Source organism: Rhamphochromis longiceps, linkage group LG10 (genome assembly GCF_057381845.1).
Source record: "Rhamphochromis longiceps isolate RC_006_pf linkage group LG10, R_longiceps_female_GT1.1, whole genome shotgun sequence".
Lineage (NCBI taxonomy): Eukaryota > Metazoa > Chordata > Actinopteri > Cichliformes > Cichlidae > Rhamphochromis > Rhamphochromis longiceps.
Window position 1 is genome coordinate 25,412,736 of NC_140566.1, and position 26,762 is coordinate 25,439,497.

The 26,762-nt window shown below is 37.9% G+C and overlaps 1 protein-coding gene across 1 annotated transcript in view; it reads right to left on the bottom strand.

Annotated features, from left to right (window-relative positions):
- The window catches only part of fstl4 (follistatin-like 4), a 224,057-nt gene that overhangs the window by 24,299 nt on the left and 172,996 nt on the right, over positions 1–26,762 (bottom strand). The window contains exons 7-12 of the mRNA XM_085421101.1: positions 18,504–18,670; positions 13,769–13,889; positions 10,617–10,778; positions 5,383–5,517; positions 1,926–1,952; positions 314–432 (exon numbers count right to left, since the gene is read on the bottom strand). Coding sequence (XP_085277227.1) covers positions 314–432; positions 1,926–1,952; positions 5,383–5,517; positions 10,617–10,778; positions 13,769–13,889; positions 18,504–18,670 — 731 coding nt within the window. The remainder of the gene's footprint in view (positions 1–313; positions 433–1,925; positions 1,953–5,382; positions 5,518–10,616; positions 10,779–13,768; positions 13,890–18,503; positions 18,671–26,762) is intronic.

Below are 26,762 nucleotides of genomic sequence, written 5' to 3' on the forward strand. Positions count from 1 at the left end.
GGTGTAAGAAACTAATACCTTTTTACTGACTGCGAGATACTTTTATGTTCTACCATGGCATGATGAATGCATGCCACACCTACTATAAAAAAGTGATGGAGAATACACTGAGTGGCATTCTTCTACCTCACACGTAATTTGATTTTAAAACACATCTGCTCAGCAGTGACAAACACCACCATCCTGAAATCTATTTAGTAAAATATAGAGGAAGCCTGAAACTCACCTATAGGTCACTCATTAGCTAATGGGCACTTTTTGTGTATTTTCTTCTTATTTAATTTATTTCATTATTAAATTCACATGCACTTACATAGGTAGCGACAATCCTCTCTGTCCGCTTCAAATGTCTCCGTATTTCACATTCACTAGGCTGAAGAAGAGTGATGCCCTCATCAGAAAACACGTAGAACATGTTTCCCACACTTAGCCCTAAAAGTCAAAACAAGCGGACAGGAAAACATATTGTCAATTTTTATAAAAAAAAGGGAAGAAATACAAATTTAAAAAATCCAGCTCCCATCTTTTCTGTCATTTGTGATTGGCATTTAAATTTTCCTGCCAGAGGAGACACAGCAAGACGCCAGTTAGCATGTTAGCATGGATGGGCAGTATGTGACTGCCAGCTGTTTGACAGCGCTTACAAAGGCAATTTGTTCACAGTCTAATACAGCAAGAGACATAAATTAAAAACACAATTTTTCACATGTATTCTGCTAAGTCTAAACAGCAGCTAAAAACATAGCAAGGACTCAGCAATCCTATGTTCCCTAACCCTAACAAATTATTAGTCCTTCACATATCATTATTCACACATATATACAGTGCTTAACAAATTTATTAGACCACCTAATAAATTAGAAGAAATTAATCAAGCATAAAGAAATCACTAAAATATTAAAGTCGCATCTTAATCAAAAAATAATGTGCTTTACTATTCTGTCTGCTTTTTGTAAAAACAGCAATTATGAAAAATTATAGAGCCCCAAAATAATTATAGTTTAGCAATAAATCTGTCAATTTGATCACTTTTTTAACCATTACATAAACTTAAAGATAAAGAAAGAAACTGTGGCATAAACGTTTCAGTGGGTGGTGGTCTAATAAATGTGTTAAACACATTGCATTCATATATAAATGCAAGCTGTATGCAAAGACAAAAACTAGTGGTTGATATTGATTTGTTAGACTATTAGGATATTGCTTTTTGCACAAAAGTACTGTGAGGTATCACACCATTTTTATTGCCAAGCAATTTAAAAAATGAAGCATAAACATGCAACATGAGTCATTAAAGCGGAAAAAAAAATCTGCTCACTTACAACCCCCACTGTTAACAAGATACAAATACTTCAGTTCAAGAGCTTACACTGTATTCTAAACCACTCTGACTCTTTAAGTCCTGTGGTGAACATACTTTGTAGCAATGTATACAAAAAACCCAGATTTGATTCGTATTCTATTCTAAACCACAGTAAGTTTTTCAATGCGCTGCTACTAGAATGCACGTACTTGTGGTAATGCTGATGTGGTAATAATATTTATTCCATAAATACAGGATGGATTTATATACTGCTGAAAATCACAAGGCTGTTTTTCTTGCAGCGACCATGCTGGGTCTGTGGTATTATTTGTAAAATACATAAAATCCCTGCTTCTGTGCAAATGTTCCCCTTAGGTGTCCTGAAAAAAAAAGTTAGAAAGCACACTAAGAAAAGGATGAAACACTTTGAGCATGCAAGGGAGGAAAACTTAAAGAAAAGTTTTGCTGGAAACAAAACAACTCTGAATCTTCTGGACAGGAGGGCAAACATCTTGGTAAGTCATAGCTAGCCAGCTGCAGGCCCTGCAGAGCTACAAACATGCACATCACATTTTCCTATTCACAAGAATGCAAAAGTGTTTTGAGAAGTGTTATGTATTACCTTCTTCTCTCCACAGAATGTTTGCAACTGCACAATCAGCCATTGAGCAAAAGGAAATGGAGAAAAAAAGGAGAGAAAAATATTATTCCAACCCAGCAAAATGCCTTCAGAAACAGGAGATAAGTTCTGTCATGCCATGTCGATCCAAAATACTATGTTTGACAGATACAAAATGTTCCTCACTACTGTTGACAGGTCATGCTTCCTCTTAGATCAAGACATAACTCTTGTCTTCAGAGAAGACGTGGTATCAATTATTCTGTTTAATTTTCTCTGACCCAGGAGCTCTTTTTAGGTATTGCTAACATGTCAAATGATGCAACATAATGAAAGACTAAAATTTTACAGAGAGCTAAAGTATTTAATTTGATAGGTTAAACCTGCTTAAAACTGAGATTACTCCATAAAAAAATGTAGTACCTCATAAAACCTGCTTTTCCCTTTATTGAAACATTTTAGATGACCCCAAAGAGATTTTAGGCAAAGAAATATGATCAGCTTGCATATTTATGCATGAAATTGTCATAAATAACAAGAAAATGCACAGATTTCTGTCAAAGGACTTATGATATTGTCAGTCTCTCAAGACCCATTCAAAGCCATAAAACCCCCACTGAGTTCATATTACAAAGAGCTAATTTTGGACAAGTTAATTGTCCTAGATAAAGTATATTTGGACCCTAACAGTTAATCTGCTGCCTTTCATTTGTCACTGACCTCACTATTTCCCTTGACAGTACCAACTGAAATGTTTAAATTGATTTAAACTCAATTTTATGGACTAACAAAAAGGTCAGTCTTAAGTGTTTCAGAAGTGTTCACAGAGATAAATGATCTTGCCTAAGGGATGGCAGTCTCAGAAGCACTTCATGTTGCAGCTCTGCTGTAAAGGCAAGATTGATAGATACCAGTCTGAGTGAAACACCTGACATTCCTTAAGTGCCCTGGTCAAAACTCAAAGACACCATAAGATATTTGAGGGAAGACCTAAAGGTGGCAGTTCACAGACGCCACCCATCTAACTTGATAGAGATTGAGAGGTTGTGATAAGGAAGGAAGGACTAAGCGAACTGCAAACGTCCATAGACTTAGCCAAGAAGGCACAAAGCGGTAACGGCTACTGAAGCAGCCTCCCACAACTCTTATATTTAAGAGTCTGAATACTTTATTCTGTAGAATTTAGTTTTTAATTTTTAATACATTTGCAAAATGTTCTCAGTTTGTCATGATGGTATTTCAAGTACAGATTAATAGGAGAAAACAGCAATTTTGTTTATTAGGAACAAAAATAAAACTCTTTAAAGTGCTTGAAAAGCAAAAGTGGTCTGAAAATCTCACAGTGACTGCTTTGCTGTGTGTGTTCACAGAGGGGGATCTCTTAACTGCAGACATGATTATTTTGCTAATACTTCTGGTATATTGTTCCTGTTCCCGGATAGGCTGACTGAACTATTCCCCACGAGCAGCTCTTTACTTCAGTGAATCAACCTCAGGAAAACACATTACAGACAGACACAAACCTACATGCTACTGTATTCTTCTGGCGTGGAGTTTTTGATGTCGCCCATAAAATCTGTTGTTTCCTACTATAAAAAAGAATGGGGTCAAATAGAAGATTATTGTGCCTGACATTCATCTTTTATCCGTGCCACCCTGTCTCAGCAAACATCGTTGGCGATGTTTTCACAGTGTCTAGTCATTGCTGAAAAATAGTTTCAAAATAAAAGTTTGCAAAAACGTTACCACAACGTCAGTTTGAGTTATGTCTTCAATTTTAAGCTTAGACATTGTTGTTAGCTTTTCGAGTTAGAGAAGGTTTGAGTTTACTTATTATTTTCTACCTTCTTATCTTTTTTATTGATTAGAATAAAATGAGAAAACAAAATCACGTTATATGAACAGTTAGAAGAGATGAAACATCTCACCTTGAATATGACTCAAAACCACAGCCTTTTGAGTTTCATTCGTCTAGTTACCCCACTGAGGTAATCAACTTCTTGTTAAAAAAATAAGAGCATTCATAAGTCTATGATATTGAAATCATGGACAGGGAAGGGATAATTGTAAGGATATGATGCCACCAATTAAAATTAGATGCACAAAACCATAAACTTAAGCTTAAAAGTGGTGTTTATTAAAAACAGGGCTTAGTAATACTAGTCTGTCTCTTGTATTTGGACAGGTGTTCTGTGGACATCTGTTCAGGGCCATCGACAATCCATATGTCACTGAATAATTACATATGGTTTGCAGTAATCTAGTCTTTACTGTACTTCTCACTTTAATGATGCTCTGATGCAACCTCTTCTCTATGTGGAAACAAAGTCAACACCCGTTTGTCTATGATTCAGTTTTTACTGTTGTTCACAATCAGTTTTGACCATGGAGGTGATGTTGGGGTTTCAGCCATGTGTGGCTTTGGTGTGGATACGATACGATAGCTATATAGTGTTGTGGTTTGATCTTAATACTACTGCAAAAGAAATGTGGCTTTAAAGTGCAGCTGCTGAAATGCTGCTTCACTGTTGGTCTAATATGAATATGGTGATTCCTTCTTTATTTTTCTACCATCTGAAGGCATAGGGAATTGGCTCACTGTCAGCTGACATAAAGCAGTTTTGGTGCTTATTAGGTTCACCACTTACTGCATTAAAAATTTAGGAGATGCATGGAGCATTTGCTGACGCTTGTCTGCACAGGACAAATTTGAGCAAGCTTATTTTTTTTTTAAATAATAGAGCTGTCCACATGTTGGTAAATGACTGTAATTTGTTTGTGCTATGTCTTTATTACATGTCTGAATTTTATTTCATTATACATGATGATCTGACAATCGTTTATTGTGGATGATGTTAGTCTTGTTCTAGCCTAGTCTGTATAAATAGGTATCGCTGTGCTAACTTTGCTTAGATTTCTCAACAATTAGTAAGTGCACCATCAAAAAAAACCCCCAAAACTGTTCAAAATTAGCATTTTGCTCTCGTCAAAATCAAGCTCCTGCCTTTCCTTTCTATTGAACATTCAAAGAGGCAGCAGTATAGACAGTGCATCCAGGTGAAGGCAGGCTTGTAACTGTAAGCACAATCAAAACGCTTTGTGAGCACAAAGACAATAAGAGTTCTTATCACACCACCTGTCCAAGGCTTAAACAAGTAGAAAAGCTTAAAATCAAAATATACTTGGCTGCTGGCTTAAACAGCAGAGTCCTTTTCTTTTACAGTAACCTTGCAGGTAGTGGATCCACATGAGCAGCAGTGGGAGGCGAACAGGCAAATTGACCAGTGTTGTTTCTGATCTCAGTGTCATCAGTACCTCAGTTCACCCTTCACAATACTTTCATGTCGGGAGTGATTTTTTCCAAAATATTATTTTCTAAGCTTTTCTTTTAGAGTAACTCTTATCAATTCAAATATTGACTTCTTACATAAATAGTGAACTGTGACTCTGTAGGACTTACGAGTCTTCTTAGCCGAATCTTCAACAAACAGAGACGAGATGTCCTCATCCACTCCCACTTCATTCTTGGCAATGCACGTGTAAGCTCCTGTGTCCTCGTAGCGGACGCTGCCAATAAAGAGTTCACTACCGTTCGCTAAAGAGGAGAGGAAACAAAATCAAACAGGTATACACATTACTGATGCAAAGCTACTATACACTACAACCATATTCAGAGTGTTTATTTTTTAAAAACAAACTTTTAAATTTATTCAACAAATTCGACATCTTCACTGTGTTAAAATTCTGTGATTGAATCATGAATATATGTGTGGTCGTGCATCTAACAGAAGCACAATGAACCAAATACAATAATAATGCAAGTAATGTGTCATCAAAGGTGCAGGGGAAAAGAGACTAAAGACACCTGGGAGCTATAAACCCCCCCCCCCCACAGAGTTTGATCAATATTCTTGTGTCCACAGGCATTTTTTATCTCAATGAAATCAGAGACATTGTAGCTACATTGTAGCAGCATGTACAACTTGGTCAGACTCTCTTCTGGTCTATATCTGGTCGCTGTGGTTGATGAATACATTTAATAGTATTCAATCAAAATAATATACATTTATTATCCCACTATCCAACAACAGGTGTCCTAAATTAACAGTACTGGTTAATTTGACCAAAAATATGATATGACCAAAAATATTTATCACGATATACATTTGAAAATTTGCGATAACGATATAACTGACGATATAATTGACACTAGACAAAATACTTTACAACTCCTCAACTTTATTAGTGCAAAAAACAAACAAACATCAATGTATTTTACTTAACCAAGCAGCTGTTTTTTATGTGCATTAAAGTTATATAAAAGTTTAACAGTGCAAATGCAAATTCCTTGCTGACAGTTTAACCAAAAGGCATTTCCAGTGGAAACTGGCCGACATATCCTCAGCATAACCATGTTTAATATCCACAAAACTTAAAAAGAGGTTATACACACACAATACGTAATATTATGTTGAAGCGCAGTACGTATCACTCCGCGAGGCTCCTGCCTACGATAGCCGTAATGCTCCGACAATCCATCAAAGTGCTGCGGGTTCGTAGCTTAGCAAAGTCGTACTAAAACATTTGACAGATTTTCGAGCGCCATGTACCACATAAAATCGTTTCGAGGTCAGTAAACACAGCCAGAATTCATACATAAGGCACACGGGATTATAATCTGTCGATTTTCAGAAAAATCAAAGGATTGATTTTAAGTGTGCCATATTTTCAAAAAAACACGGTAATAACGACGGCCCGCTAGCATGCTCTACCAAAAATAGTGCTTTGTTGTGTATCTGACGGATGAAAGCCAAACCAGTTCCACACCACTGAAGTTGGAGCATTTTTACAAACCAGTTCTGGTTCATCCGTTTCATTCAACGATCTGCTTTCGCTCTTCTCATTGTCCGTCGCCGCCATGCTTTCTCCGCCATGTGCGTATGAAAACAAAGGCACTGCGCATGCGGGTTTTACCCATATTCTATCGCAATATTTCATTTTCTAATCGTTGCCCAACATTATACCGGTATTACCGTGAACGGTATGATATGGCCCAGCTCTAGTACTAGTAACAACCAAAAAAAATTTTTTTACATTTCTGTAGTGGTAAATTAACCAGTATGCACTATATTTTATATTGCTAATATATAATTATTGTTAAATTTTCAAATTTATTGTTTAAAAAAAGTTTTAAAAAAGTAAAGCACATTGCTATTTATTTTAATTAAGATACCTAATTACTTATTTACTATAATAGTTTTACTGGTTGTATGCTGCTGCACATACATGAGTTACAGTTTTTTCCCGTACATACGTGCAGCACAACACTGTTGCTCTCAAGTTTCAGAATCATATTCTGAATCGATAGCAACAGGTGATGCTGGTGACGTTTAGAGACAAAAGTCAACATCAGAGGTGAGCTCTCTGATGTTTCCTGCGGCATGCTGTAGCTTTGTGATCTAGAGCTGCACTCTGATCCTTCCTGTAGTACTTCGTTGATCACACAAGGGGGATTTGTCACAGTGGAGCTCTTACAATCCAGGATGTATAAAAACATTAAAGCAAGCTTTCATTTTCACCCCTTTCTATACATCACCTGACATAACATTTAGATAACATCAAACATAGGTACCATCCTTTTCCCTCACATATACAGGATACCATGTGTTCCACCTGCTAAAACTTAAAGCATTTTTAATGGAGGTCTTTCTATAGAATCCATAAACAACAATGCCGCACACAGCTTGTTAAAAAAAAGAGAAAAAAACAACAACTGTTCTTCATCTTAACCTTCTAATTCATGGCCAGTGGGTTAGGGAAAAAAACAACACAGACATTGATGCAAAGCTTTTCACATTAGTGAAATGTCTTTTGGATTCTGATAATAATTCTCTTTTATCGGAGGAAATGCGTGCAATGCTTTGAAGTGACAGTGCCTTAAAGCACTTCTAACGTCTCATGGAATGAGACAGCACTTTAATTACTTCTAATTCATACTGATGTTCTGATCAATTCTTATTAAAAACCACTGAATCAAGCACTTAAATGAGTGTTTATATCCTCTGCATGTTTGCAGCGCCTGTGATGATGTGACTGGTTTTGTCTTAAGCTGAAGCGATCTCATTTTCTTAAACGGCTCCCCGCAGGATTACTGCATAGGTGAACAGGACATGTCACCTGATTCAGCAGCTCCTGTTAGCTTTATTGGGCTTTAAAGCACCTTTTAACTCACTGTTGTATTACATTTTTGCACACCACAAGTGAACTGCTTGACCTCAAGTAAGAAAGAGTAAATTAACCCTTTAAGATCTACCATAGAACCAAGTCCGCCAGAGCTTATATTATATTTTTACATGCTGTAGAGCCATTTTTGGGAGCATTTCAAGTTGCTATACATCAATACAACCATTACAGCCTAAATTTTAATAATATGTCGGCATTAAGTGCATAGTAATTACATAAATTGCAAAAAAGTGCAATAAACTACAAAAAAATTGAAAATCGTTTTTTGCTTTTTTAACATATATTTCTAGTTAGAGAAATTTAAGAGGCTTATCCCTCAAAACTGTAAATACAAAAAAGTTGCACAAAATAGTTTCCCACCACAGGAAATTTATTTTGAGTGTCTTCATAGTTATATTTTTGAAATACACCAATTTTTATATACTGCAGGAAAAACTAAAATAAATATTATAGTGCAAATTTGCAAAAAAGCAGCATTTGCATCAAAATAAACTATTTCCAGCAGTGCAATATGAGTCCTAAGCATCCCAGAAACGACACAGAAAGTCATAAAGTCAAAGATAACTTTTAAAAACACCAGTAAAAGCTCATGAGGCCCTGATGGTAAAAAAAACAAACAAACTACATTTCCGCGAAAATGACGTCACTTCCGGTTTCGGGCAGGTAATGGCGGACATGCAAAAGTTCGCGCTGACGTCTATTCCAACGTAGGAAGTGTTACGAACAGCTGATCGGATCGGCAAAGCGTGTTTCTGGAATATTATATTTTTGTTGCTGCAAGTGCTTTTTATGCAGTTTTTGCAAAAGTATATGTGGAAGGAAACCGTGACTTAGGACAAGCTGATGGCATAAGATGTAAGTACAACTCCTCCGGTTTCATATGCAAAAAATTTATTGCGCTAGCTTACATGGTTGCAGAGCTACCGGGATTTAAAAATAGTTACGCAAAACAGAGCGTGCCCGCTCCGACCGACTTTAAAGGGTTAAAAAAGGTTACATGACACGAGAGAGGCTGCACAGACACACACACACACAGTGATAGTAATTCATCAGTGGTCTCACTTAATGTGTTATCGGCTTCCATCGTGATGCTCTGTAGCCTTATAAATGCTGCTAAACAATTCAGATATATTCTTCAATTAATGCAGCTTAAGTAAGCTACCCTTGACCAACAAGGTAGGTGGTACAGAAATATATTGCCCCCCCCCCCCCCCAACACACACACACACACGCGCGCACACACACACACACTCCAAAAAAAGAGAAAAAACAATCCACTGACTCTTCTGGGTCAGAGGAATTATCTGTAATCTCACATGTTGAGATTTCCCTGCGTTTCCTGTTTGACAACAAACTAAATGACAGAAAATATGAGGCAGTGTTCTAACAGTGTTTTCAGCACTGCAGTACTTCCTTTACAGTTCAACTGTGGCTCGCAATCAATACTTCTTACTATCAGCTGTCAGTGCGTTGTTCAAATTTTACAGAAACCTATGAAAAAAATGAGGATAGGGGCAACACTTTATATTATCTTTATTAAACTCCCATCAATACAAGTGCGTTGTGGAAATAAAATGGTGAATTACTCTTCCTGTGCTTTGATCACTTTCTCCCCAACCACGGCCAGATTAAAAAAAAGGAACTCTGCGCTACATAATTTGCTTTTCCATGCTATTCTTTTCACTTACCTAGATGTTGTTTATTGAATAAGTACAAATGATCACTTTAAATAGGGCTGCTGCCCCTTTCTGCTGCCCATATTAGTTGGTAAATCTGAAACAGCAGCTACTGCAGTGTTTATACGGTGGTGAACCTTGCAGAACCTCCTTGTTTGAGTGTCTAAGGGTTGATAACAGGCTATTACCATAGGTAATGACCCACACACAGCCAATAAACTTTCCTTTAATGAGAACTAGGCCGTAAAAAGGGAAGTTGTGCTTCCTCTCTCTGATATTGAGAGTGTATCATAAAACAAAAAAGCCTTCTTGCCCAAATAAGTTGTTGCCGTCTTCTGTCACACAGTGTATTTCTTTTTATCTTCAATCTCCCATCTCATTCACCATCTAATAATAAGTATGTTTACATTGTCAGAGGAGCAAAAGGATGTAGTGAAAGAGGGCAGCTGAATTTCTTTTCAATCATGGTTTCATCACAGTGGTACAGAATGCAAATAAACTGAAAGTGTATGAGAAATTATTACTGTGGACAAGTGGAACCACTGGCTTTTCAATAAAAAAAAGTTGCTTAAATAAAATAGCAGCTTGAGTTTCAAGATTTGTTTTCATTAGTCTTATACATTGTGGTGGTTTATAAAGATTTATGCTTTTTCCATTGTACACTGTTGTTGCTGCGTATTGTGCACTTGGAAGAAATCACTTTACCACCGAGCTGTGACACACAGAGTCCGCTAAAGCAAAAAATATGCTGATAGCAAAACACTGCAAAACTCACCTATGAGAGAGAGCTGTTTGGAGGATCTCGGCTGCAGATCCATGCCATTCTTCAGCCAAAGGAGTTTGGGATTTGGGATGCCGTCGGCGTGGCAGTGGAGGCTGGCAGATACGCCGGGCTCCTGAGCCTGTGTCTCTGGATAGACCAGGATCACTGGAGGGACTGGACGCATATACACAAAACCAAAAATACAAATGGAAATAGTAAAGCGGCAAGTGAAAACATAATTACACACTGTTTCATTGGTAGACCGTAACTCCTGGGGGAATATAACACAAACACCCACACACACAGTGGGCAGAGAGGAATTTGTCTCACCACAGCATGGAATATATTCACAAATAACAAGAATCCAAGAGCTCTGGGGCTGCTTTATTACAGCTTGAATCCTGCAAGAAATAGATGTCGGACGTATGTGTCACTTACCACCTGCTTTGGAGAAAGAGCCGTAAATAGATGTGGAGAAATTGAGGAGGAAAAATGAAATATGAAGTAACAGTTTACATGAACAGGTAAGATGCTGTTTTCGGATTATTGTGCTTTGCACATTTTGCACCGTGGGCCAGCTGTCAAATTCTGACAGACCCTTCCTCCAGGAGCTTACTCACCTCTCCCATTCAGCTTTCCTCATTTTTTAAATGTTACCCCTTATAGCTCTTTTTCTCTCCTGTTCCTGTGTTTAAAGTGCTGTGCAAAAGTCTTGAGCCACCCTTTGGTTCTTTTCATTTTCAAAGAGCCAGACGTTCTTGTAATCTTTCAAAAAAGGCAAGTAACTCGAGGGATGAATCAGTGTTGTGTCTACGCATCCAGAAAATGTAGCCAAGAACCAGTTTTAAATGATATCTTTAGGCACTCTTGTTATTTTGCAGCCTGTTGTAAAAGAACATAATTTCTTTTGTTGAATCTATGAAAAATGACAAAGCAGTCTGACAGGAAAAAAATAGTGTTTTTGGCCAATAAGGTAATTCAAATATCTAAATATTTGGCATATTTTGGCATGGCGTGTAGTGTGTCCTCACAACGCATTGAAGAATCATCTTCAGTAGATGATCAGTATCTGAAAGTCATGTTCTTAAGAAACATGAAAATTTTTTAGCAAAGACCTCACAAAGGACCCGACAGATGCATCTGGCCCTTCACTTGATCTCTTTACTGGTCGCCCATGCCTCTAGAACCTAGAAATGGTCTCAGTGCTGTGTTTCAGGCAGTGGTGTTGGTGACCTTGTCAAGGTTAATGGAGTTACGAATATAGAAAATCTGCATCAGATTTTGATCCACCATACAATGGCATCTGGAAAGCATCTGATTAGCAATAGCTTCTGTTTTTAAGCATGACAGTGATTCCAAACACACTGGCAATGCAGTAAAAGCATACCTGGATAGGGAAACACACAGTGGAACAATACAAGTCATAGATTGACACAAAAGAACCAATTTCCAAAGAGGAGCTTTGAATGTCTTTTAAGAAGCCTGGAGAACAATTCCTAAAGACCTCCAAGTTTTGGTATTGACTTCCACGCTCTTTACAATTGTCCAAACTCTGTTTTTTGCCTTATATACTGTGTTTCCATGTATGTTTGCAGACGTTTGAATAAATCACCGAATCTCTGTGTTGTTTTCCTCACAAAGTATAAAGGTTAAAAAGAGTTTCTTGAGACTTTTGCACAGTATTGTTTGTCTACCTCAAATCCAACATTGTAATGACCTGCCTTATCATCCTACAAAACAAACATATGATGAACTCCTTCTTGCCAAAAGTATCTATAATATAGTCTGTATGTGACGTTAACTGTTCTGTTTCATTACCAAAACAGCACTTAACTAAACCAACCCTTTCTCTTCTTTCAACATTACTAATGTTTTTAACTTTTTGACATTATTAATGTCAAAGATTTCATATATACTTCTCTTATACTGTCATACTACAGGGTACGGCCACGGCTACTTCACCAATACTAAAGCTGCAATATCATCATTCCTCTCACCAAAGAAAAGAAAGCACAACAGGATACAAACCGCCCACTTAGTATAATGTGGCACTTGGCTCATTTCCAATGCACCTTATCTCACCTTGTCATATCTTATTTGAAATACCTTGAATCCCTAACACAAACATTTGGTAATTGCTCTTTCCTGATCACTCGCCCTTCAGTCCCCCTGTCTGTCTCCATGACTCCCTTCACATCACTCCCCCTCCCTCCTTTTTTCCGACGATTCCACAAAAAATACCAAAACAAAAACAAGACAAAAAAAGGACCCATTGTGATCCCTCCATCGGAAGAGGCTTAGTTTAATCATTTGTATTCCGCGTTTGAGGCTGAATACATTCAGATTCAAAAACAAAAGCACAGTTTAAGGGGGTCACCTTTGTTGTGCTACAGGTGTGGAGCTTTAAACTTTCTCGCAGGTTTTTCTTTCGAGAGATGTTGAGTAAAGTATAACAGTAGCAGAGACGAATACTCTAATTTCGGTAATTATTATGAGTGAGGCAGCGCTTTGATAACTTCACTGGTGTTCTGTGTTTCTGCTGGTTTCTAAATGAATACCAACGTAAGTAGCTTTTATCCACTGCACAGAATCAGCTGAATAGGCTGCATGCACTCACATTTCATTTGCAGCCTAATATGAAATTATGTTTTACTCTTTGGCAAGAGTTACTTTGATGCAATGCTCCGTGTGCCCTTGTCTCCCGAAGCTCTTGTATGAACCATGCTACTTAAAAGACACTTCATCTTTGCGTTTTGCCTTTTTTTGTCATATATGAAATTAAATTTGATATCTTTTGCTTTTTGTTCTTCGTCCGGCAAACACTTTTATTTGTTTGACGTTTGCTAGACAAACACTGGAATAGATAAATCTTCATTAAATAGCTTCCTGAACAGAATGATTAGTTATTGGGAACATTATTCGATGGTGAGCCCTAGCTCCAGATAAACAGACTAACAAGACAGACAAAAAATGATGCAACACACAAAGTTTTTTCAGTTCATTACAACCTTTGCTGTACTTTTGGAATCATTGTTATGCTACTAAATTGATGTGAGACCAGCAAGACAACTTCCTGATGATATCCAAACACTAAATGCCATCAATTTTTTTCCCAGAATTTTGTCCACATCACCACTGTAAGTAAGAAATGAGCTACTACTGACCATTCACCTGGAGCACATGTGTCTGATAGAGGTCTTCATAGCCGTAGGCATGGCAACTGTAGTTTCCCATGTGGATGGTTGTCACCTTAGTGATGTACAGGGAGCCATCGTCCCCAAAGTCCTGAGATAGAGGGAAGAGATGGATGAGTAAAATTAAGTGAGAAAAGAGGCAAAAAGGCAAATGCGGTGAGAGGGCGTGAAAAGTAAGGAAGAAGCGGGAGGAAAATTAAAGATGGAAAAAGAAGAGTGGGAGGTGTTGGAGAGGGAATACCGGTGAAGAATGGGGTGCAGAAAACATCCACGGGGAGTGAGGTGGAAAAATGAAGGTATCTTGATAGAATAAATAGGGATGCTTGAAGGGAACAGAGAAAGCAGGCACACAACAGCAGGGAGTGATGGGAAAAGACAGCAGAGAAAAAGAGTGATGCGAAAAGGACGAGAGACCATGAATCAACGGTTTCCCTGTTGAGCTGAAGCAGGCAACAGGGAATTTGATCCTCCTCTCTCCCTCATCACACTGCCTCAGCCTGATAAATGGCAAGGGTTAAAAATATAAAGCCCATTAGGTTGATGAATGGAGCGGGTTGTTGTTGGTGCAGCATGCGACAGTCACCAGGGGGTTTCCAGCCACAGCTTAGGGTGGATTAAGGCATTAAATAGTTTGCTGTCCCACCAAGTGGCAGAGCAGATGTCCTGATGCAGCTCTGTCATGACATGGAAACCACAAATGGCAGCTCTTCCTTTTCTCTTTTCCTTTTTTGAGGGCTCTAGAAATTAATGTGACCTGACAAGGGGGCGGCGTTGTGACAGGAAAAATGTGAAATGATTTTCCCGTAAGATAGATGGAGGAACTTAGGCAGCCTTTCAAGTTCAGGATTTACAATTAAGAGAAGAGACAGCGCTACACTGGCAAGGACAATTAAAACTGAATGGGCCACTCGGACTGCAAAGTAGGACTGTAGTACAGTAAAAAAAAAAAACAAGGGACTGAGGATGGCGGTCTCCTAAAACTGACTCAGTACCTTGGATTTTATCTTCAGTTTGTCAGCTGAAATTATGTTTTGGTTGGCTGTAAACTTCAAAGTAAGTCACATTTATCTGTGATACGGGTCATATCACAGATGAGTGATCTTAGGCACTAAAATGTAAACCATAAGGCTTAACATGTGTTGATGCAATGCTCTGCAGGTCCACTTGACTGTAGTGCAACTGGGCAGACATCGTAATGGTTAAATATAAGATTTTCTTTTAGAGGAAACAATTCAAGTCCAAGGTAAAATAAATTAAAACCCCGTTTTTCATCTTTGACTAATACATTTACATGGTGATGACCAAGCCTGCATTGTCTCTGGGTAGCTGGTGCTATTACTGCCTAAGAATAAATGGGAGAGACCTGGCCTGCAAACCTCATCATAACGTAATTGTATTAGCCGTTAATCTTTGAGTTTGTGAAATGTGCTGATGACACATGGACACAGAATTAAAAAAAGGTGTTGGAGAAAAATTACAGGGTTTTATTACTATTCAAGGAAAATTACACACTTGAATAATAAGAGCAGTCCCAGAGTTACACAGAAAGATGGTCAGTGGCCACATTCAAATTAATAGATCTTAAATCACTCGCGGAAATTATTCCTTTCACATGCAAAACTAAATCAGAGTCTCCTTTGGTTTGTTCTCTAATGATAATCATCATTAATTTACCTTGATATACAGAATAGAGCCGAGTAGTACTATAGTAGTAGTAGAAGTAAGTATCTGCTTCTATATCTGTTTAATACATGTTAGCAATGCATATGCATATGGAAGCTCTCTATTAACTTTTTTTTTGATGAAATATAGCTAATTTCATTTCCCAATAATCAGTTTCCTATCGCAGCACTTCATATGAACTGAAAACTGAATCCACCCATATACACAGTGCGTTACTTTTTGGGGGCACAAAATGTGAAATGCCTTTTTTGTCATCGCTGGTGAAAGCACTGAGAAAGAAGCTCAACGGAAAGAGAAAAATATGGGCAAAGCTAAAAAAAAAAGAAGAAGAATAGACTGACTGTGATAGAGGCTCAGCTTTCTGGTTTCAATGAGGTTATATATGCCAGAGAGCAGGACTACTTCAAAAACTATCAAATAAAACTTCTGAAAACAATCCTGTTTCCATTCTGCACAGCTCAACAGGAGAGAAAGGTGTGCTGAAAGGACTTCGACAGGAGAGTAATGTCCCGTCCCTCCTTTCGCTGGTCACCTCACAGAACCACTGTGGTCCAAATCAACTTGTACAAAATGCTACACAATAAAAATAAAAAGTCTCAAAAAGACAATAGATCTGTGTTTGTTTCTAACACCCTGCCCTTTTTTGATGCAATTTAACTGTTCTTACATATGAGGTTTAAAGGGAAGTTTGCCTTGGAAAATCTATTCAAAGCTGCCCTGCATATGGATATTAAATGCATAGATTTCTATTATAGTCCTGTATAAATTGCAAGAACATGTGCACATGTTGAGATGAAATATACCCTGCATCAATGAGATACAAAATCCTAGCATAAACTTGAATATTTACCTTTAGCCCTTTATGAACTAATTTATTTGGATGCCTACATTTTCATTACTTAATGGCTTCTTTATCTTTCGTTTAGCCAGGAAGTCACTTAATCTCCAGAGATGGCTGTCCAAACTAGCTTAATTGACCAGTTGGCCACAAAAACTTGGCACGTTGCATTAAGTATGCAATTTCTCTTGTTCTTTCTGGCACCGACATCCAGTGTGTGCAGAATAACACAAAATATTAAGAAGCTCCACACGCAGAGGTTATCCCTTTCATTAATTCTGGGATTTAGTTTTTAAGCTTCAAGTTTGATTTGAGTGACTAAAAAGGAAGCCAAACAAACTCAAGCTTCCTCTCCCACCATTTAGATCACTGTGCTCTGTGAAAATTCATTATGCCCGGTCAAAAACCCCAAGGGACCTCTGTTGCCATCACCTCTCCTCCAGTCTCCACCTCAACACTTGACATTGTTTATCCGCTCATCATCACAGCGGACCAACAAGGCTGCTCATTAACATGCAATTAGTGAATTGTGATCCGGTTGTGGATAAAGCAAGGCCGGCACTGCGCTGTCACCTGTGCAGATGTGTCTAAACAGGAGCATGGCGACATAGTTCATTAAGCACTGAGCGAGGTATAATTGCACCATTTCATGGAGGGTGCGAGGGAATCGTTGTTTTCTTTATTTAATTCCTCTCCTTGATTTTTGTCCCCGTCCTGCCCTGTTTTGGTTTCTCAGATGCTGGTGGATTATTAGGTGGGGTCGCGTGATAAGAGGTTCCGTTAAATGAAGAGCACGGGATTCTCTGCACACCTTCCATCATTTCAGATCCCCGATGAGCATTTTATAAGTATCACAAGCAGTGTGTGAATACAAAAAGAAAACAATATGCTAGTGATTAGAGACTAACTGAAAAACTCCCAGAACTCTTAACGCTTTTACAGCAGCGATGTGATTTTCTAATTTTAAAAAGTGTTAATAGACTTTCTGGTTTCAATCCATGTGAAGAGCCCCCCGACTGTGCCCCCATGCTGCTGAAGTTTACCAAATATTAATTAGGCGGTCCACTCAGAAGAACCTTTGGCAGACAAACACGCTCACATGCTTTAAGGTTGTGCGTGTGCATGCTATTTAAGTCGATGTCAAGACTGATAAATATGTTTTATAAAGTAACTACAGGACTTATGTAATTGTAGAGAGTTTCCTCATGAGTGCCTGGGAATTTTAACCAGCACAGTTTTACTAATATGTTTTTATATTTACACAGATCGCTCATAGAACTCTCAACCTCATTTTCAACAGTAGATACACAGCAAACAGAAAGTTGGCAACTATAGATGGTAAAGACATTTAATTAACTGGCAGTTGAAGAATCAAATATTTGTATCTATGGTCAGAAGAAACAAAGCAGATGAAAAGTAGGTGGTAAATTTTTGCTTGCTTCTACTACAACAGCTTATAATTATGGAAGCCCGTTTCCACCACTAAAAAAGAAACAAAAAAGTATCCATAACTCAAAATTTCAAGTTATTTTCTCAAAATTTTGAGTTATTTTCTCAAAATTTTGAGTTAGCTCTGCCAATCAGTAATCTACGTGAATAACGTCATTTTCTTGTTACCCGGAAGGATATGGCACAAAGGAATGCGCACTCAAAACCAGATTGTAACAAATTGGCACTTTTGAGAGTACGTTTGCTGATAGCAACTCCATGTGATTCAGCTAATGACACAAGGATTTCATCATTTGTGAAGCAACGCTGAAAATACTCAGCAATCTGTGCATTCATGATTGGCTATAATACTGGTAGCTTAGCTGTAGCATTTGTAGCTGAGGGCTGCAGCTTCCGGGTAACAAGGAAATGACGTCATTCACATAGATTACTGATTGGCAGCGCTAACTCGAAATTTCGAGTTAATAAATCAAAATTTCAAGAAAACAACTCAAAATTTTGACTTATGGATTCTTTTTTTTTTAGTGGTGGAAACGGCTTCCATATATAATACCTGACTTACACAAGCAGTTTATGTACAAAACCTTATCCGCCAATAAAAATCAAACAACCTCAGTTTTTAACTGCTTATAGCCATAAAGAACCAGCAACTTGACTTTGTAGTTGTGTAGTTTGCAGTTGCGCACCAACAACCACAAATAATTACATCAACCAAGGAAAAAGACATGAACTCACATTGATGTCCTCCAGGTCCAAGAAGTTTAAGATGATGCCATTCCTCTTCCAGATGACTGGTGGGCGCAGCGTCCCCTGGATGGCGCAGGTGAGGACTGCACTTAGGCCCACTGTTACTGTGGAGACGCTGATTCGCTGGTCCTCGGCCAGGCTCAGCTGGACAACCTCTGTTCAAATGAGAGCATGAAGGAAAATAATTTGCGGTTGGCAGAGAAAGAGACAACAGTAAGAAGAAAGGATTGAGAAAAAGGGGAAGATGGAGAAATAACGAGAAAAATCACAAATCTGAATGAGTGCTGATGAATTGGAACTATAGCCAAGCTGAACACATTTCTAAGCATTCATCTCATTACAAGTGGACCGAGGAGGATAAACAGCTGTCCGGCTGTGAAGGATATGCAGTATGAAGAAAGGCCACATATCAGAGGACACGCAGCCAGCCAAATATCATTCTTCTCATTAAGGGAAATTTATGTTCATTGAAATGGCCGTCCAATTCAATTCACCTTTACGGCAAATTAAGAATTATTCTTCTCTGTTCCCGCTGGCGCTATAAATAGTATCTGTCGCCAAGATGTGTGGCCAGGCACCAAATCTACATGGTCCCAGTAAGACTTTGAATCCAAAAGCTTCATCATATACTTTGTACTGTCTTAAATGTAGTCTGGGTCATGGGATATGTTATAACACGAAACATGTATTTTAAACTATTAAATATATTGTGTGGCCTGTATTGCACCACACCACCTCATCATTTGCTTTCCAGTTTTTGTATCGGTTTAAAGTTGATGCATGTATGCCTGCTGCCAAAAGATATTATGTGTATCTGCAATTCATTTGAGTCACAACTGACATGATACGTGATCCCACGTCAATACTGGCTCAGGAAACAATTCAATAAATGTAAGTAACACAGATACCTGACAAAAATCTCAGTGGAGCCAACTGAGAGCAACAATCAGCTAATCACCTCATGTGTAACACACACACACACGATTTTATCAACTGATCCTGTTACATGACTTTGCAGCACTGAAATAGTTATAGAAAGGGTATCACACTGAGGATACACTGATGCGAAAACACACAAAAAATACTATTACTGGAATCCCTGATGACGCTAAAGACCAAATGCAATCACATAATATTACAGACTAATTAGCATATTTTAATTGTTAAACATTGCTAAATATAAGGTAGTTAATATAGTTAAATATAAGGAATAATTTGAGTCCATTAGACTTCCTGACCTATGTAAAAGCAACATTTATTTAGACACCATTGCAATTCATTTACTTTTTCTACCAATATTAGTGAACAATAGATTTATGGATATTCTCTTTCATGTTCTGTGGCATCTAACAGTGGTTTCTAGTGTAATTGTTATTCAGCGCGTTACTGCCTGACTTTGACAGTAGTGTCATTTATTTATTGCAGCTGCTAAAATTAGTGAAGCATTACAAACTTGAAAGTATCTGCCTGCCATGGAGCTTCTTTTAGATCCAAAAAAATGTTGAGGAACTGATTAAGAATAAACTAAACTTAGTGTGATGACATATTTTTACACACCTGACATTTTGCTATCACAGCTATCCGAATGCTTGTAGAGAAAAAAAATGATTAAAGTTTCCTAACTTCAGCTTCCTCTCCATGTATTCAATCTATCATAACATGCAGCATCATAACACATAGACCTACATGAAGAAAAAGACTAGAACACTCCTAAATTCCTGACTGAATAACAGTGGTGAGGCCAGCATCACAACAAATCGCCATTTTGACATCCACCAGGAACAATATTTCATTGTCCAAACAGACTTCAACGAGATGGCTAAGAGACTTTGAAATGTTTGTTGGGGAACTTGCTGTCTGGAATCCGACTGTGACAAACCCTGTTGTAAAAGACCCCGGGATATTAGCTGTCTGTTTCACATAGCTCTCCAGATGATAGATATATCCATGCTGACAGCTCGGTCTGTCAGTGATATTTCAGAATGCCTTGGGTACAGTACACTGCCAGGTCCAACAAAGTTATAATTCAGCAGATCAGTAATTTGGGTGGCAGAACAGGCTTTGAGTGACATGTGGACAGATGAGGGATGAAATGCATTGATCTGACATGGCTTGGAGGGGTGATTTCAGGTGGTACAGTGAATTTCAAGTAGACCACTGCTCACACTGAATTTAATACAGTGCATTGGAAGCAAGACCTGTGTAGCTTGCTGTGTGTTTATGCAATGAATGCTCACTCTTAAGACAGACGCAACCATCAATACATTATTTAAGGGTAGAGTTAAAAAGTCTCCATGTTCATTTATGAAATGTAATTAATATGAATTATGTGCAGAACAGCTACAGTTTATACAAGCAATAAACTGTAGTCTAGTAACTGACTTAACACACACTCGTAGATTTCCTTATCAAGATATAATATCAAAGATCTGGTCCTCAAACACAGCAGCAAATCAGCTAAAAACAAAAAATAATCAAGGTGATGCAAGTGCCGAGCCAAAGTCCAAACCTTAACCTGGCTGACGTCCTGTAGCCTTAAGAGAGCTGTGCACAACAAAAGTGTGCAAATTTTCCTCCAAATCAATGCGAGGTACTGATAAAATCATACAAAAAACAATTGCTGCAACTTGTTGCTGCCAAAGGCGTCTCCACAAGCTCCTAAATCACGGTGTGTATTAGTTTTTCAGACTCTATTTCTTCATTTTGGCAGTTTTTGTTATTTGTCACGAGTTGTTGTCCACTAGAGTTTGGTTTTAAATAATTTGAAATTTAATAAAGACCAGATGACGTGATATGTCCTAATAGATAAAACCATAAAATGGATTAGGATGTTCTTTCTTTTCAGCATAACTGCATATTGAGGCTGTTAACTCCAAGTTTGTAATCAGTTTAATTCCACAGACAAATTCTTGCTATAAGAACTAACTGCGTACTGAGGAAGAGGGGAAAATAAGAAAACTGGTTGCACTAGTATGCTGTGTTTGTGTACTTAAATCTCTGTTTGAGGACTACATCAGGTATAGGTTGGTGAATTTTAGATAGCACTGTTTTTATCTCGTTTTGGAATGAATACCTTCAATCCATCCTGTCAGAAAGCAATATGGCAGCGGTGAAAAGATAACCTTCGAAGCCCTAAAGCAAGGCAGTTACCTTGCTGTTTGCAAACCAAATCAAATAGAAAATGCACCGTCAATCCAAAATCGGCGGCTGTGTTTAGATGTTTCTGTCAAAACATCATCATATGAGGTCAATCTAAACTTTTAACATTGCGGCTGATATATTAGTCATCACTTTTAATATCTGTCAGAAACACCATGGTAAAAAAAAAGACCTATGAAAGACGGACTAGTTGTGAAATTAATCGTGACACCGTGAAATTAATTCTGAGCCCATCCTTACTCAACCTGCTGAGATTACAGTCAAGAGACCAAGAAGAGACAGAAAAACCTCTGCCTTTGTGTGCAAGGGGAAAAATTGGTGTATAATAATAATTACAAATCATAATGATTGCTTTAATGTCATTTTCCAATGGAAATGAGTCATTAATGAATTTTTTTTAAATGTTTTAAGCTGTAATTAAAGTCTTTAGATACTTGAAAGTTGGCTTCTGAAGAGTTAAAGGAAATAGACACCTTTAATGAGCTTTAGATGACAGTCACACATTGCAACTTTGGTTTTATGTTCACAGGCAGACCCCACTTTTCAGCACTCTTGCTTTGAAAAGCAATGCTGTTCCTCATTCACAACACCTTCAGCAACTTGTGAAGCTGCTTGATCAGACAGGTCCCCCCTGTGTTGACAGACCATTTGGCATGAGGTGTTACTATGGTCACTTTTGCACATCGACTAACAGGGACTTGTTAAAAGGCAGAGCTGAATTAATTTATCAGATCAGGATCAGAGCCACGGTTTCACATTATAAGACCCCAGAATTACTTTTGTTTTTTAATTTGACTGTAATTTAACCAGAAAAAAACCCACACAGCACTCTAGAGACTTTAAATCTCTTTTGCCCAAGATCACTCAGTACAAACGATACATACAGTGATGCACACAAAATAAGTCTATACATTGTTCTATTGTTTATTGCGGTAGTTACGTTCTAAAAATAACCCGCGATAGGTGAAATCTGCGAAGTAGCCAGCTTTAATTTTTACAATTATTATAGATGCTTTAAGGCTGTAAAACCCCTCGCTACACACTTCATACACTTTTCTCAGACAGGCTAGAACATTTTCACACTGTTCTCTTGTTTAAACACTCTCAAAGTTCAAACCTTTGTAGAAAAATAAGTCCAGTATTATAGAAACCAAAGGCACCTGTTTCGTCGACATTATTGTGTTTGTTGGGGAAAAAACTTACAAACATACCGTACAGCACTTCAGAGTCACACTGCTAGCGATAGAAGATTTATGTAAATTTGACAAGCTGAATGCATTCGTGCAGGAGACACGGCATGAGATTGATTGACAGTGGTCTACAGCCAATCAGGACGCACAACACAATGGGCGCTGTAAGAGGAAGAGCAAAATTGCACCAAAATAGATCTGCGAAACAGCGGGGCCGAGAGAACCACGTTATAGCGATGGACCACTGTACATAAAAAAAGGTAATGAAGTACCAAAACATAATAATAATAATAATAAAATACTAGATGCACCTAAGGTATCAATTTCAAAACCCTACGTCACCTTGTTCTTGATTTATTGCATTCACAAGATTTTTAGAAAACCTGACCTCTGACCTTGAGTTGGAGGCCATTAACACCTGAACTTGCACCCATGATATCAGCCATAACTTCTTTCTCAAGTTATGGCCTGAACAAACTTGGGTGTCTATGCCAAGCCTGCATGCTGGGGTGACGACAATATCCCATCAGCCTTTTCTTCCTGAGAGGTAAAAACTAAAGCAACATTAGAACTGAAATGTGATACTCAGGCACAACATCTGCTGGAAAATCTGATTTAAACTGGACCCAAATTCATGTATCAAGGCCCCCAAACTCCCTAAGACTGAGCAGGTAATGATACGGATAAAGCAGTATATTTAAACATCATTTTCTCCAATACAACATATGCTTAAAATGAAGTGAAGTGAAGTGAAGACAATACCCTTAGTGAGCCTTCTTAAATTTGTGGACTAGTCTACAGGAGGACAACGCACTACATTCAACACAGGCATCCAATGTGCACGTGTGAGTAAGGCAAATGGAGTTTGTGTTGAGTTTCCGTGACAAAATTCATAATTTAGGATGGATAGGTACTGCAAACATGCATGCATATAAATTTAAAAAAAGAAAACATTTTTTCTTTCACCAGTTGCTAAATTAAGAAAGGATTAAGAAAGATAAATCTGAATATCAGAGTCACTAAGTTCTGATAGCTGAAAGGGTCAGTGTTTTACATTTTGTGTTTTATGATTTCTGTTTTCTTTTTTGACCTGCATGTAGAATACATCTTAGATCATATTAGGTGAGGTGTATTGTTCCAAGACCTAAGCCTGTTTATGGAGTTGAATCAGACCATGGACCTATTACAGAACACACTCTGAACAAACTCAGAGCCTAGCTATAAACAGAAAGACTCAACAGAGTTGTTTCAATCAATTCTAAGTATGTTGACCCTGACTTAAACTCATCCGTGAGTAGAGAAAGAAAGCCATTATTAATGGAGCTCCGATAACACGACTCACCATGACAACAAAAGAGAGAAGAGCCTCCATTTTAATACAGTTGACTAATGAACATGAATGTGTATCAATAGAAACCAAAGAGAAATATCGATCGAACAGAAAAGATGTGTTTTCTGTTGGCCTGCCATATTATTTAAACCCAGCAAGACTCATTTTGGGGATTTTCAGTGGAAAATATGCTGAGGTTTTCACTTTGAATTTTCAGACATCGGACCTTTTAAAATGTTGCTTGATTTAATAAGTGTATTACAACATGCCAGCATATTTCAACATGAAATCCAGTCAGAATACAATCAAACTGTCTGCAGCCTGCTTTTAAAAACCACTTTAAACTACATTTAGTCCAGTTTTAGTCATTTCAGACAAATATTCCCTCAAATGTTCACATAATCTCCAATCGCCAACTGTGACAGACATTTTTCCATCAGTGTCAATCATTCCAACATGACGAGTGGTTGGTAGTTGATTAGTATGTTATATGTCTAAAGCTTCATATATATAAGCTTTATTTAAACAGTGATTGACACTACATGTTTCAGTGCTAGGGAATTGGCTTACAACTTAGCTGCTCTGTCCACAGAGTTACAGAGTTAGAAAGATGCAGCCTATTGATTTGATTCTGAGCTGATAATAAATCTGTGATGTAATCACAGTCTCTGTTCTTACACTGGCGACTGATTAATCCAGAAACCCAGAGGTTCCCTAATTTCAAGGTTAACAAACTCAGAGTTTACATTACACCTGCTTTGTGAAATATGGCCCAGTACATCTCTGTACTATCATCAGTATACATGTATAAAACTAATAGTTTTACTCCAGCGCAGATATCTGGGACATGCCCTTATTCTGGGTAAGGTAGCCAGAAGTGAATCATTTTGCTTGCATGCACTGAGATTGTAAATAGTTTTTAAACTTTTCCAACAAAAATACAGAAATAATATGGGCTGTGCCTTAGAAAAAATACATATTAGCACAGTTTGCTGTTGGTTGCTTACTGTTGCTTAATGCAACATCTATATTTCGTTTAAAAACCTTAACTATGTCATCACATGTTCATCTTTACCTGCATAAAACTCAAACAGGCAATCAATCCCTGAATTTAATGGAAAAATGTGGAACAAAGCGAGAAAACTTTGTGTTTCTACTATTTTTATAGTTTAAATTTTGGTGAGTTTGACAATGTATAAGCTTTTTTTTCTTTGTTTTTTCATTTATTTTGTAATTTCAGAACAATGTCAATTTTGACCTTGGGGAGGAAAATATATAACTATTTATTTGTGCTTGAAGTAAAAAGAGCTAAAAATCTAGCCAACGATTAAGCCTCAGTTGCCACTTCAAAGTGCACTTTAAAAACATCCAGTCCCAGGATAATGAATTACACCCATGTTTATTTTAACTATGAACATTATTTCTGCCTTTTGTGGGACCCTATAAAAATCAGTTTTAAAAAACGCCTCCCATGCTCTGTCCTGTTCTCAAATGACCCAGACAAATTGCATATCCACAGGCAGTGCCCACTCTGCCCCGGCTGACTGGGAAAGGTTGTCATGACATTAGCTAGTTAATGATTCCTACACTCCCTTCCTTTTTACCAAAATAGCTCCTAACGTATATGTAAGTTAGTAATTGACACTCTGGGGAATTCAGGAGCTCCTCTGATCGATCATCCCTGCTAACCGAGCTATGGATCAGCTGACAGGGAAGTTTCCTGTATCAAGCTCAGGAGGGATATACATGAATAAAAAAAATAAAAGGAGTGAGAGAACAGAGAAGGAGTGAGGCCAAATACTGCAAGAAACAAATACAGAAACAAGGGTTTAAACCAGAAAATAAAACAAATGTGAAAAGAAACAAGGGAACTTGAGATGAAATGCCAATAGAAAACCAAGTAAAAAAAATCTACGATGAAAGACGGCAATGAATTTAAAGATGTAAAACTGTACATTGTGCGTGTGTGTGAGAACAATTTGATGCTGAGCACGTAGAAGAGCTCCTAGGGCAAGCTCAACAATGCAACTCAGAGAGTTGTCCCTTCCTACTTCTATGAGACCACTAAGATATCAGGCCACAAAGCAGAGAAGTCGAATGTCTTTCTTAGAGGATAAGTCCGAAGATGGAACAGTGGAGGTGGTGAGGTGCACAGCAAGAAGATAAAGACATATCGAATCAGGGTTATAGGGGAAGGAGTGGGACATGAGAAGCCATGCGAGTAGGCCAGGAAACACAAAATAAGCTGACAGACACACATTATGCAAAGTTTTGTTTAGATTACTTAATTTGTGTTTCAAACAATGTCTACGTAGCTAAGTGTAGGTAAGAAGAGAAAATATTCCACATTCCTCCAGCTAATTTAAAGTGTGAAATGAGACGCTGAACCATGACATACCACGTGTCTGTGTGCCATGATTCTATGAGTCTCTGCGAGTGAGTGGGCCAATGGTACACAGAGAGCATAACGCCATCACTTTAGAGGTCAAGGGTTTGATTTTTTTTCCACCACCCGTCTGTACCAAACCACTGTTTGAACAGCCTCAAAATTTCAGTGTCCCACAAACT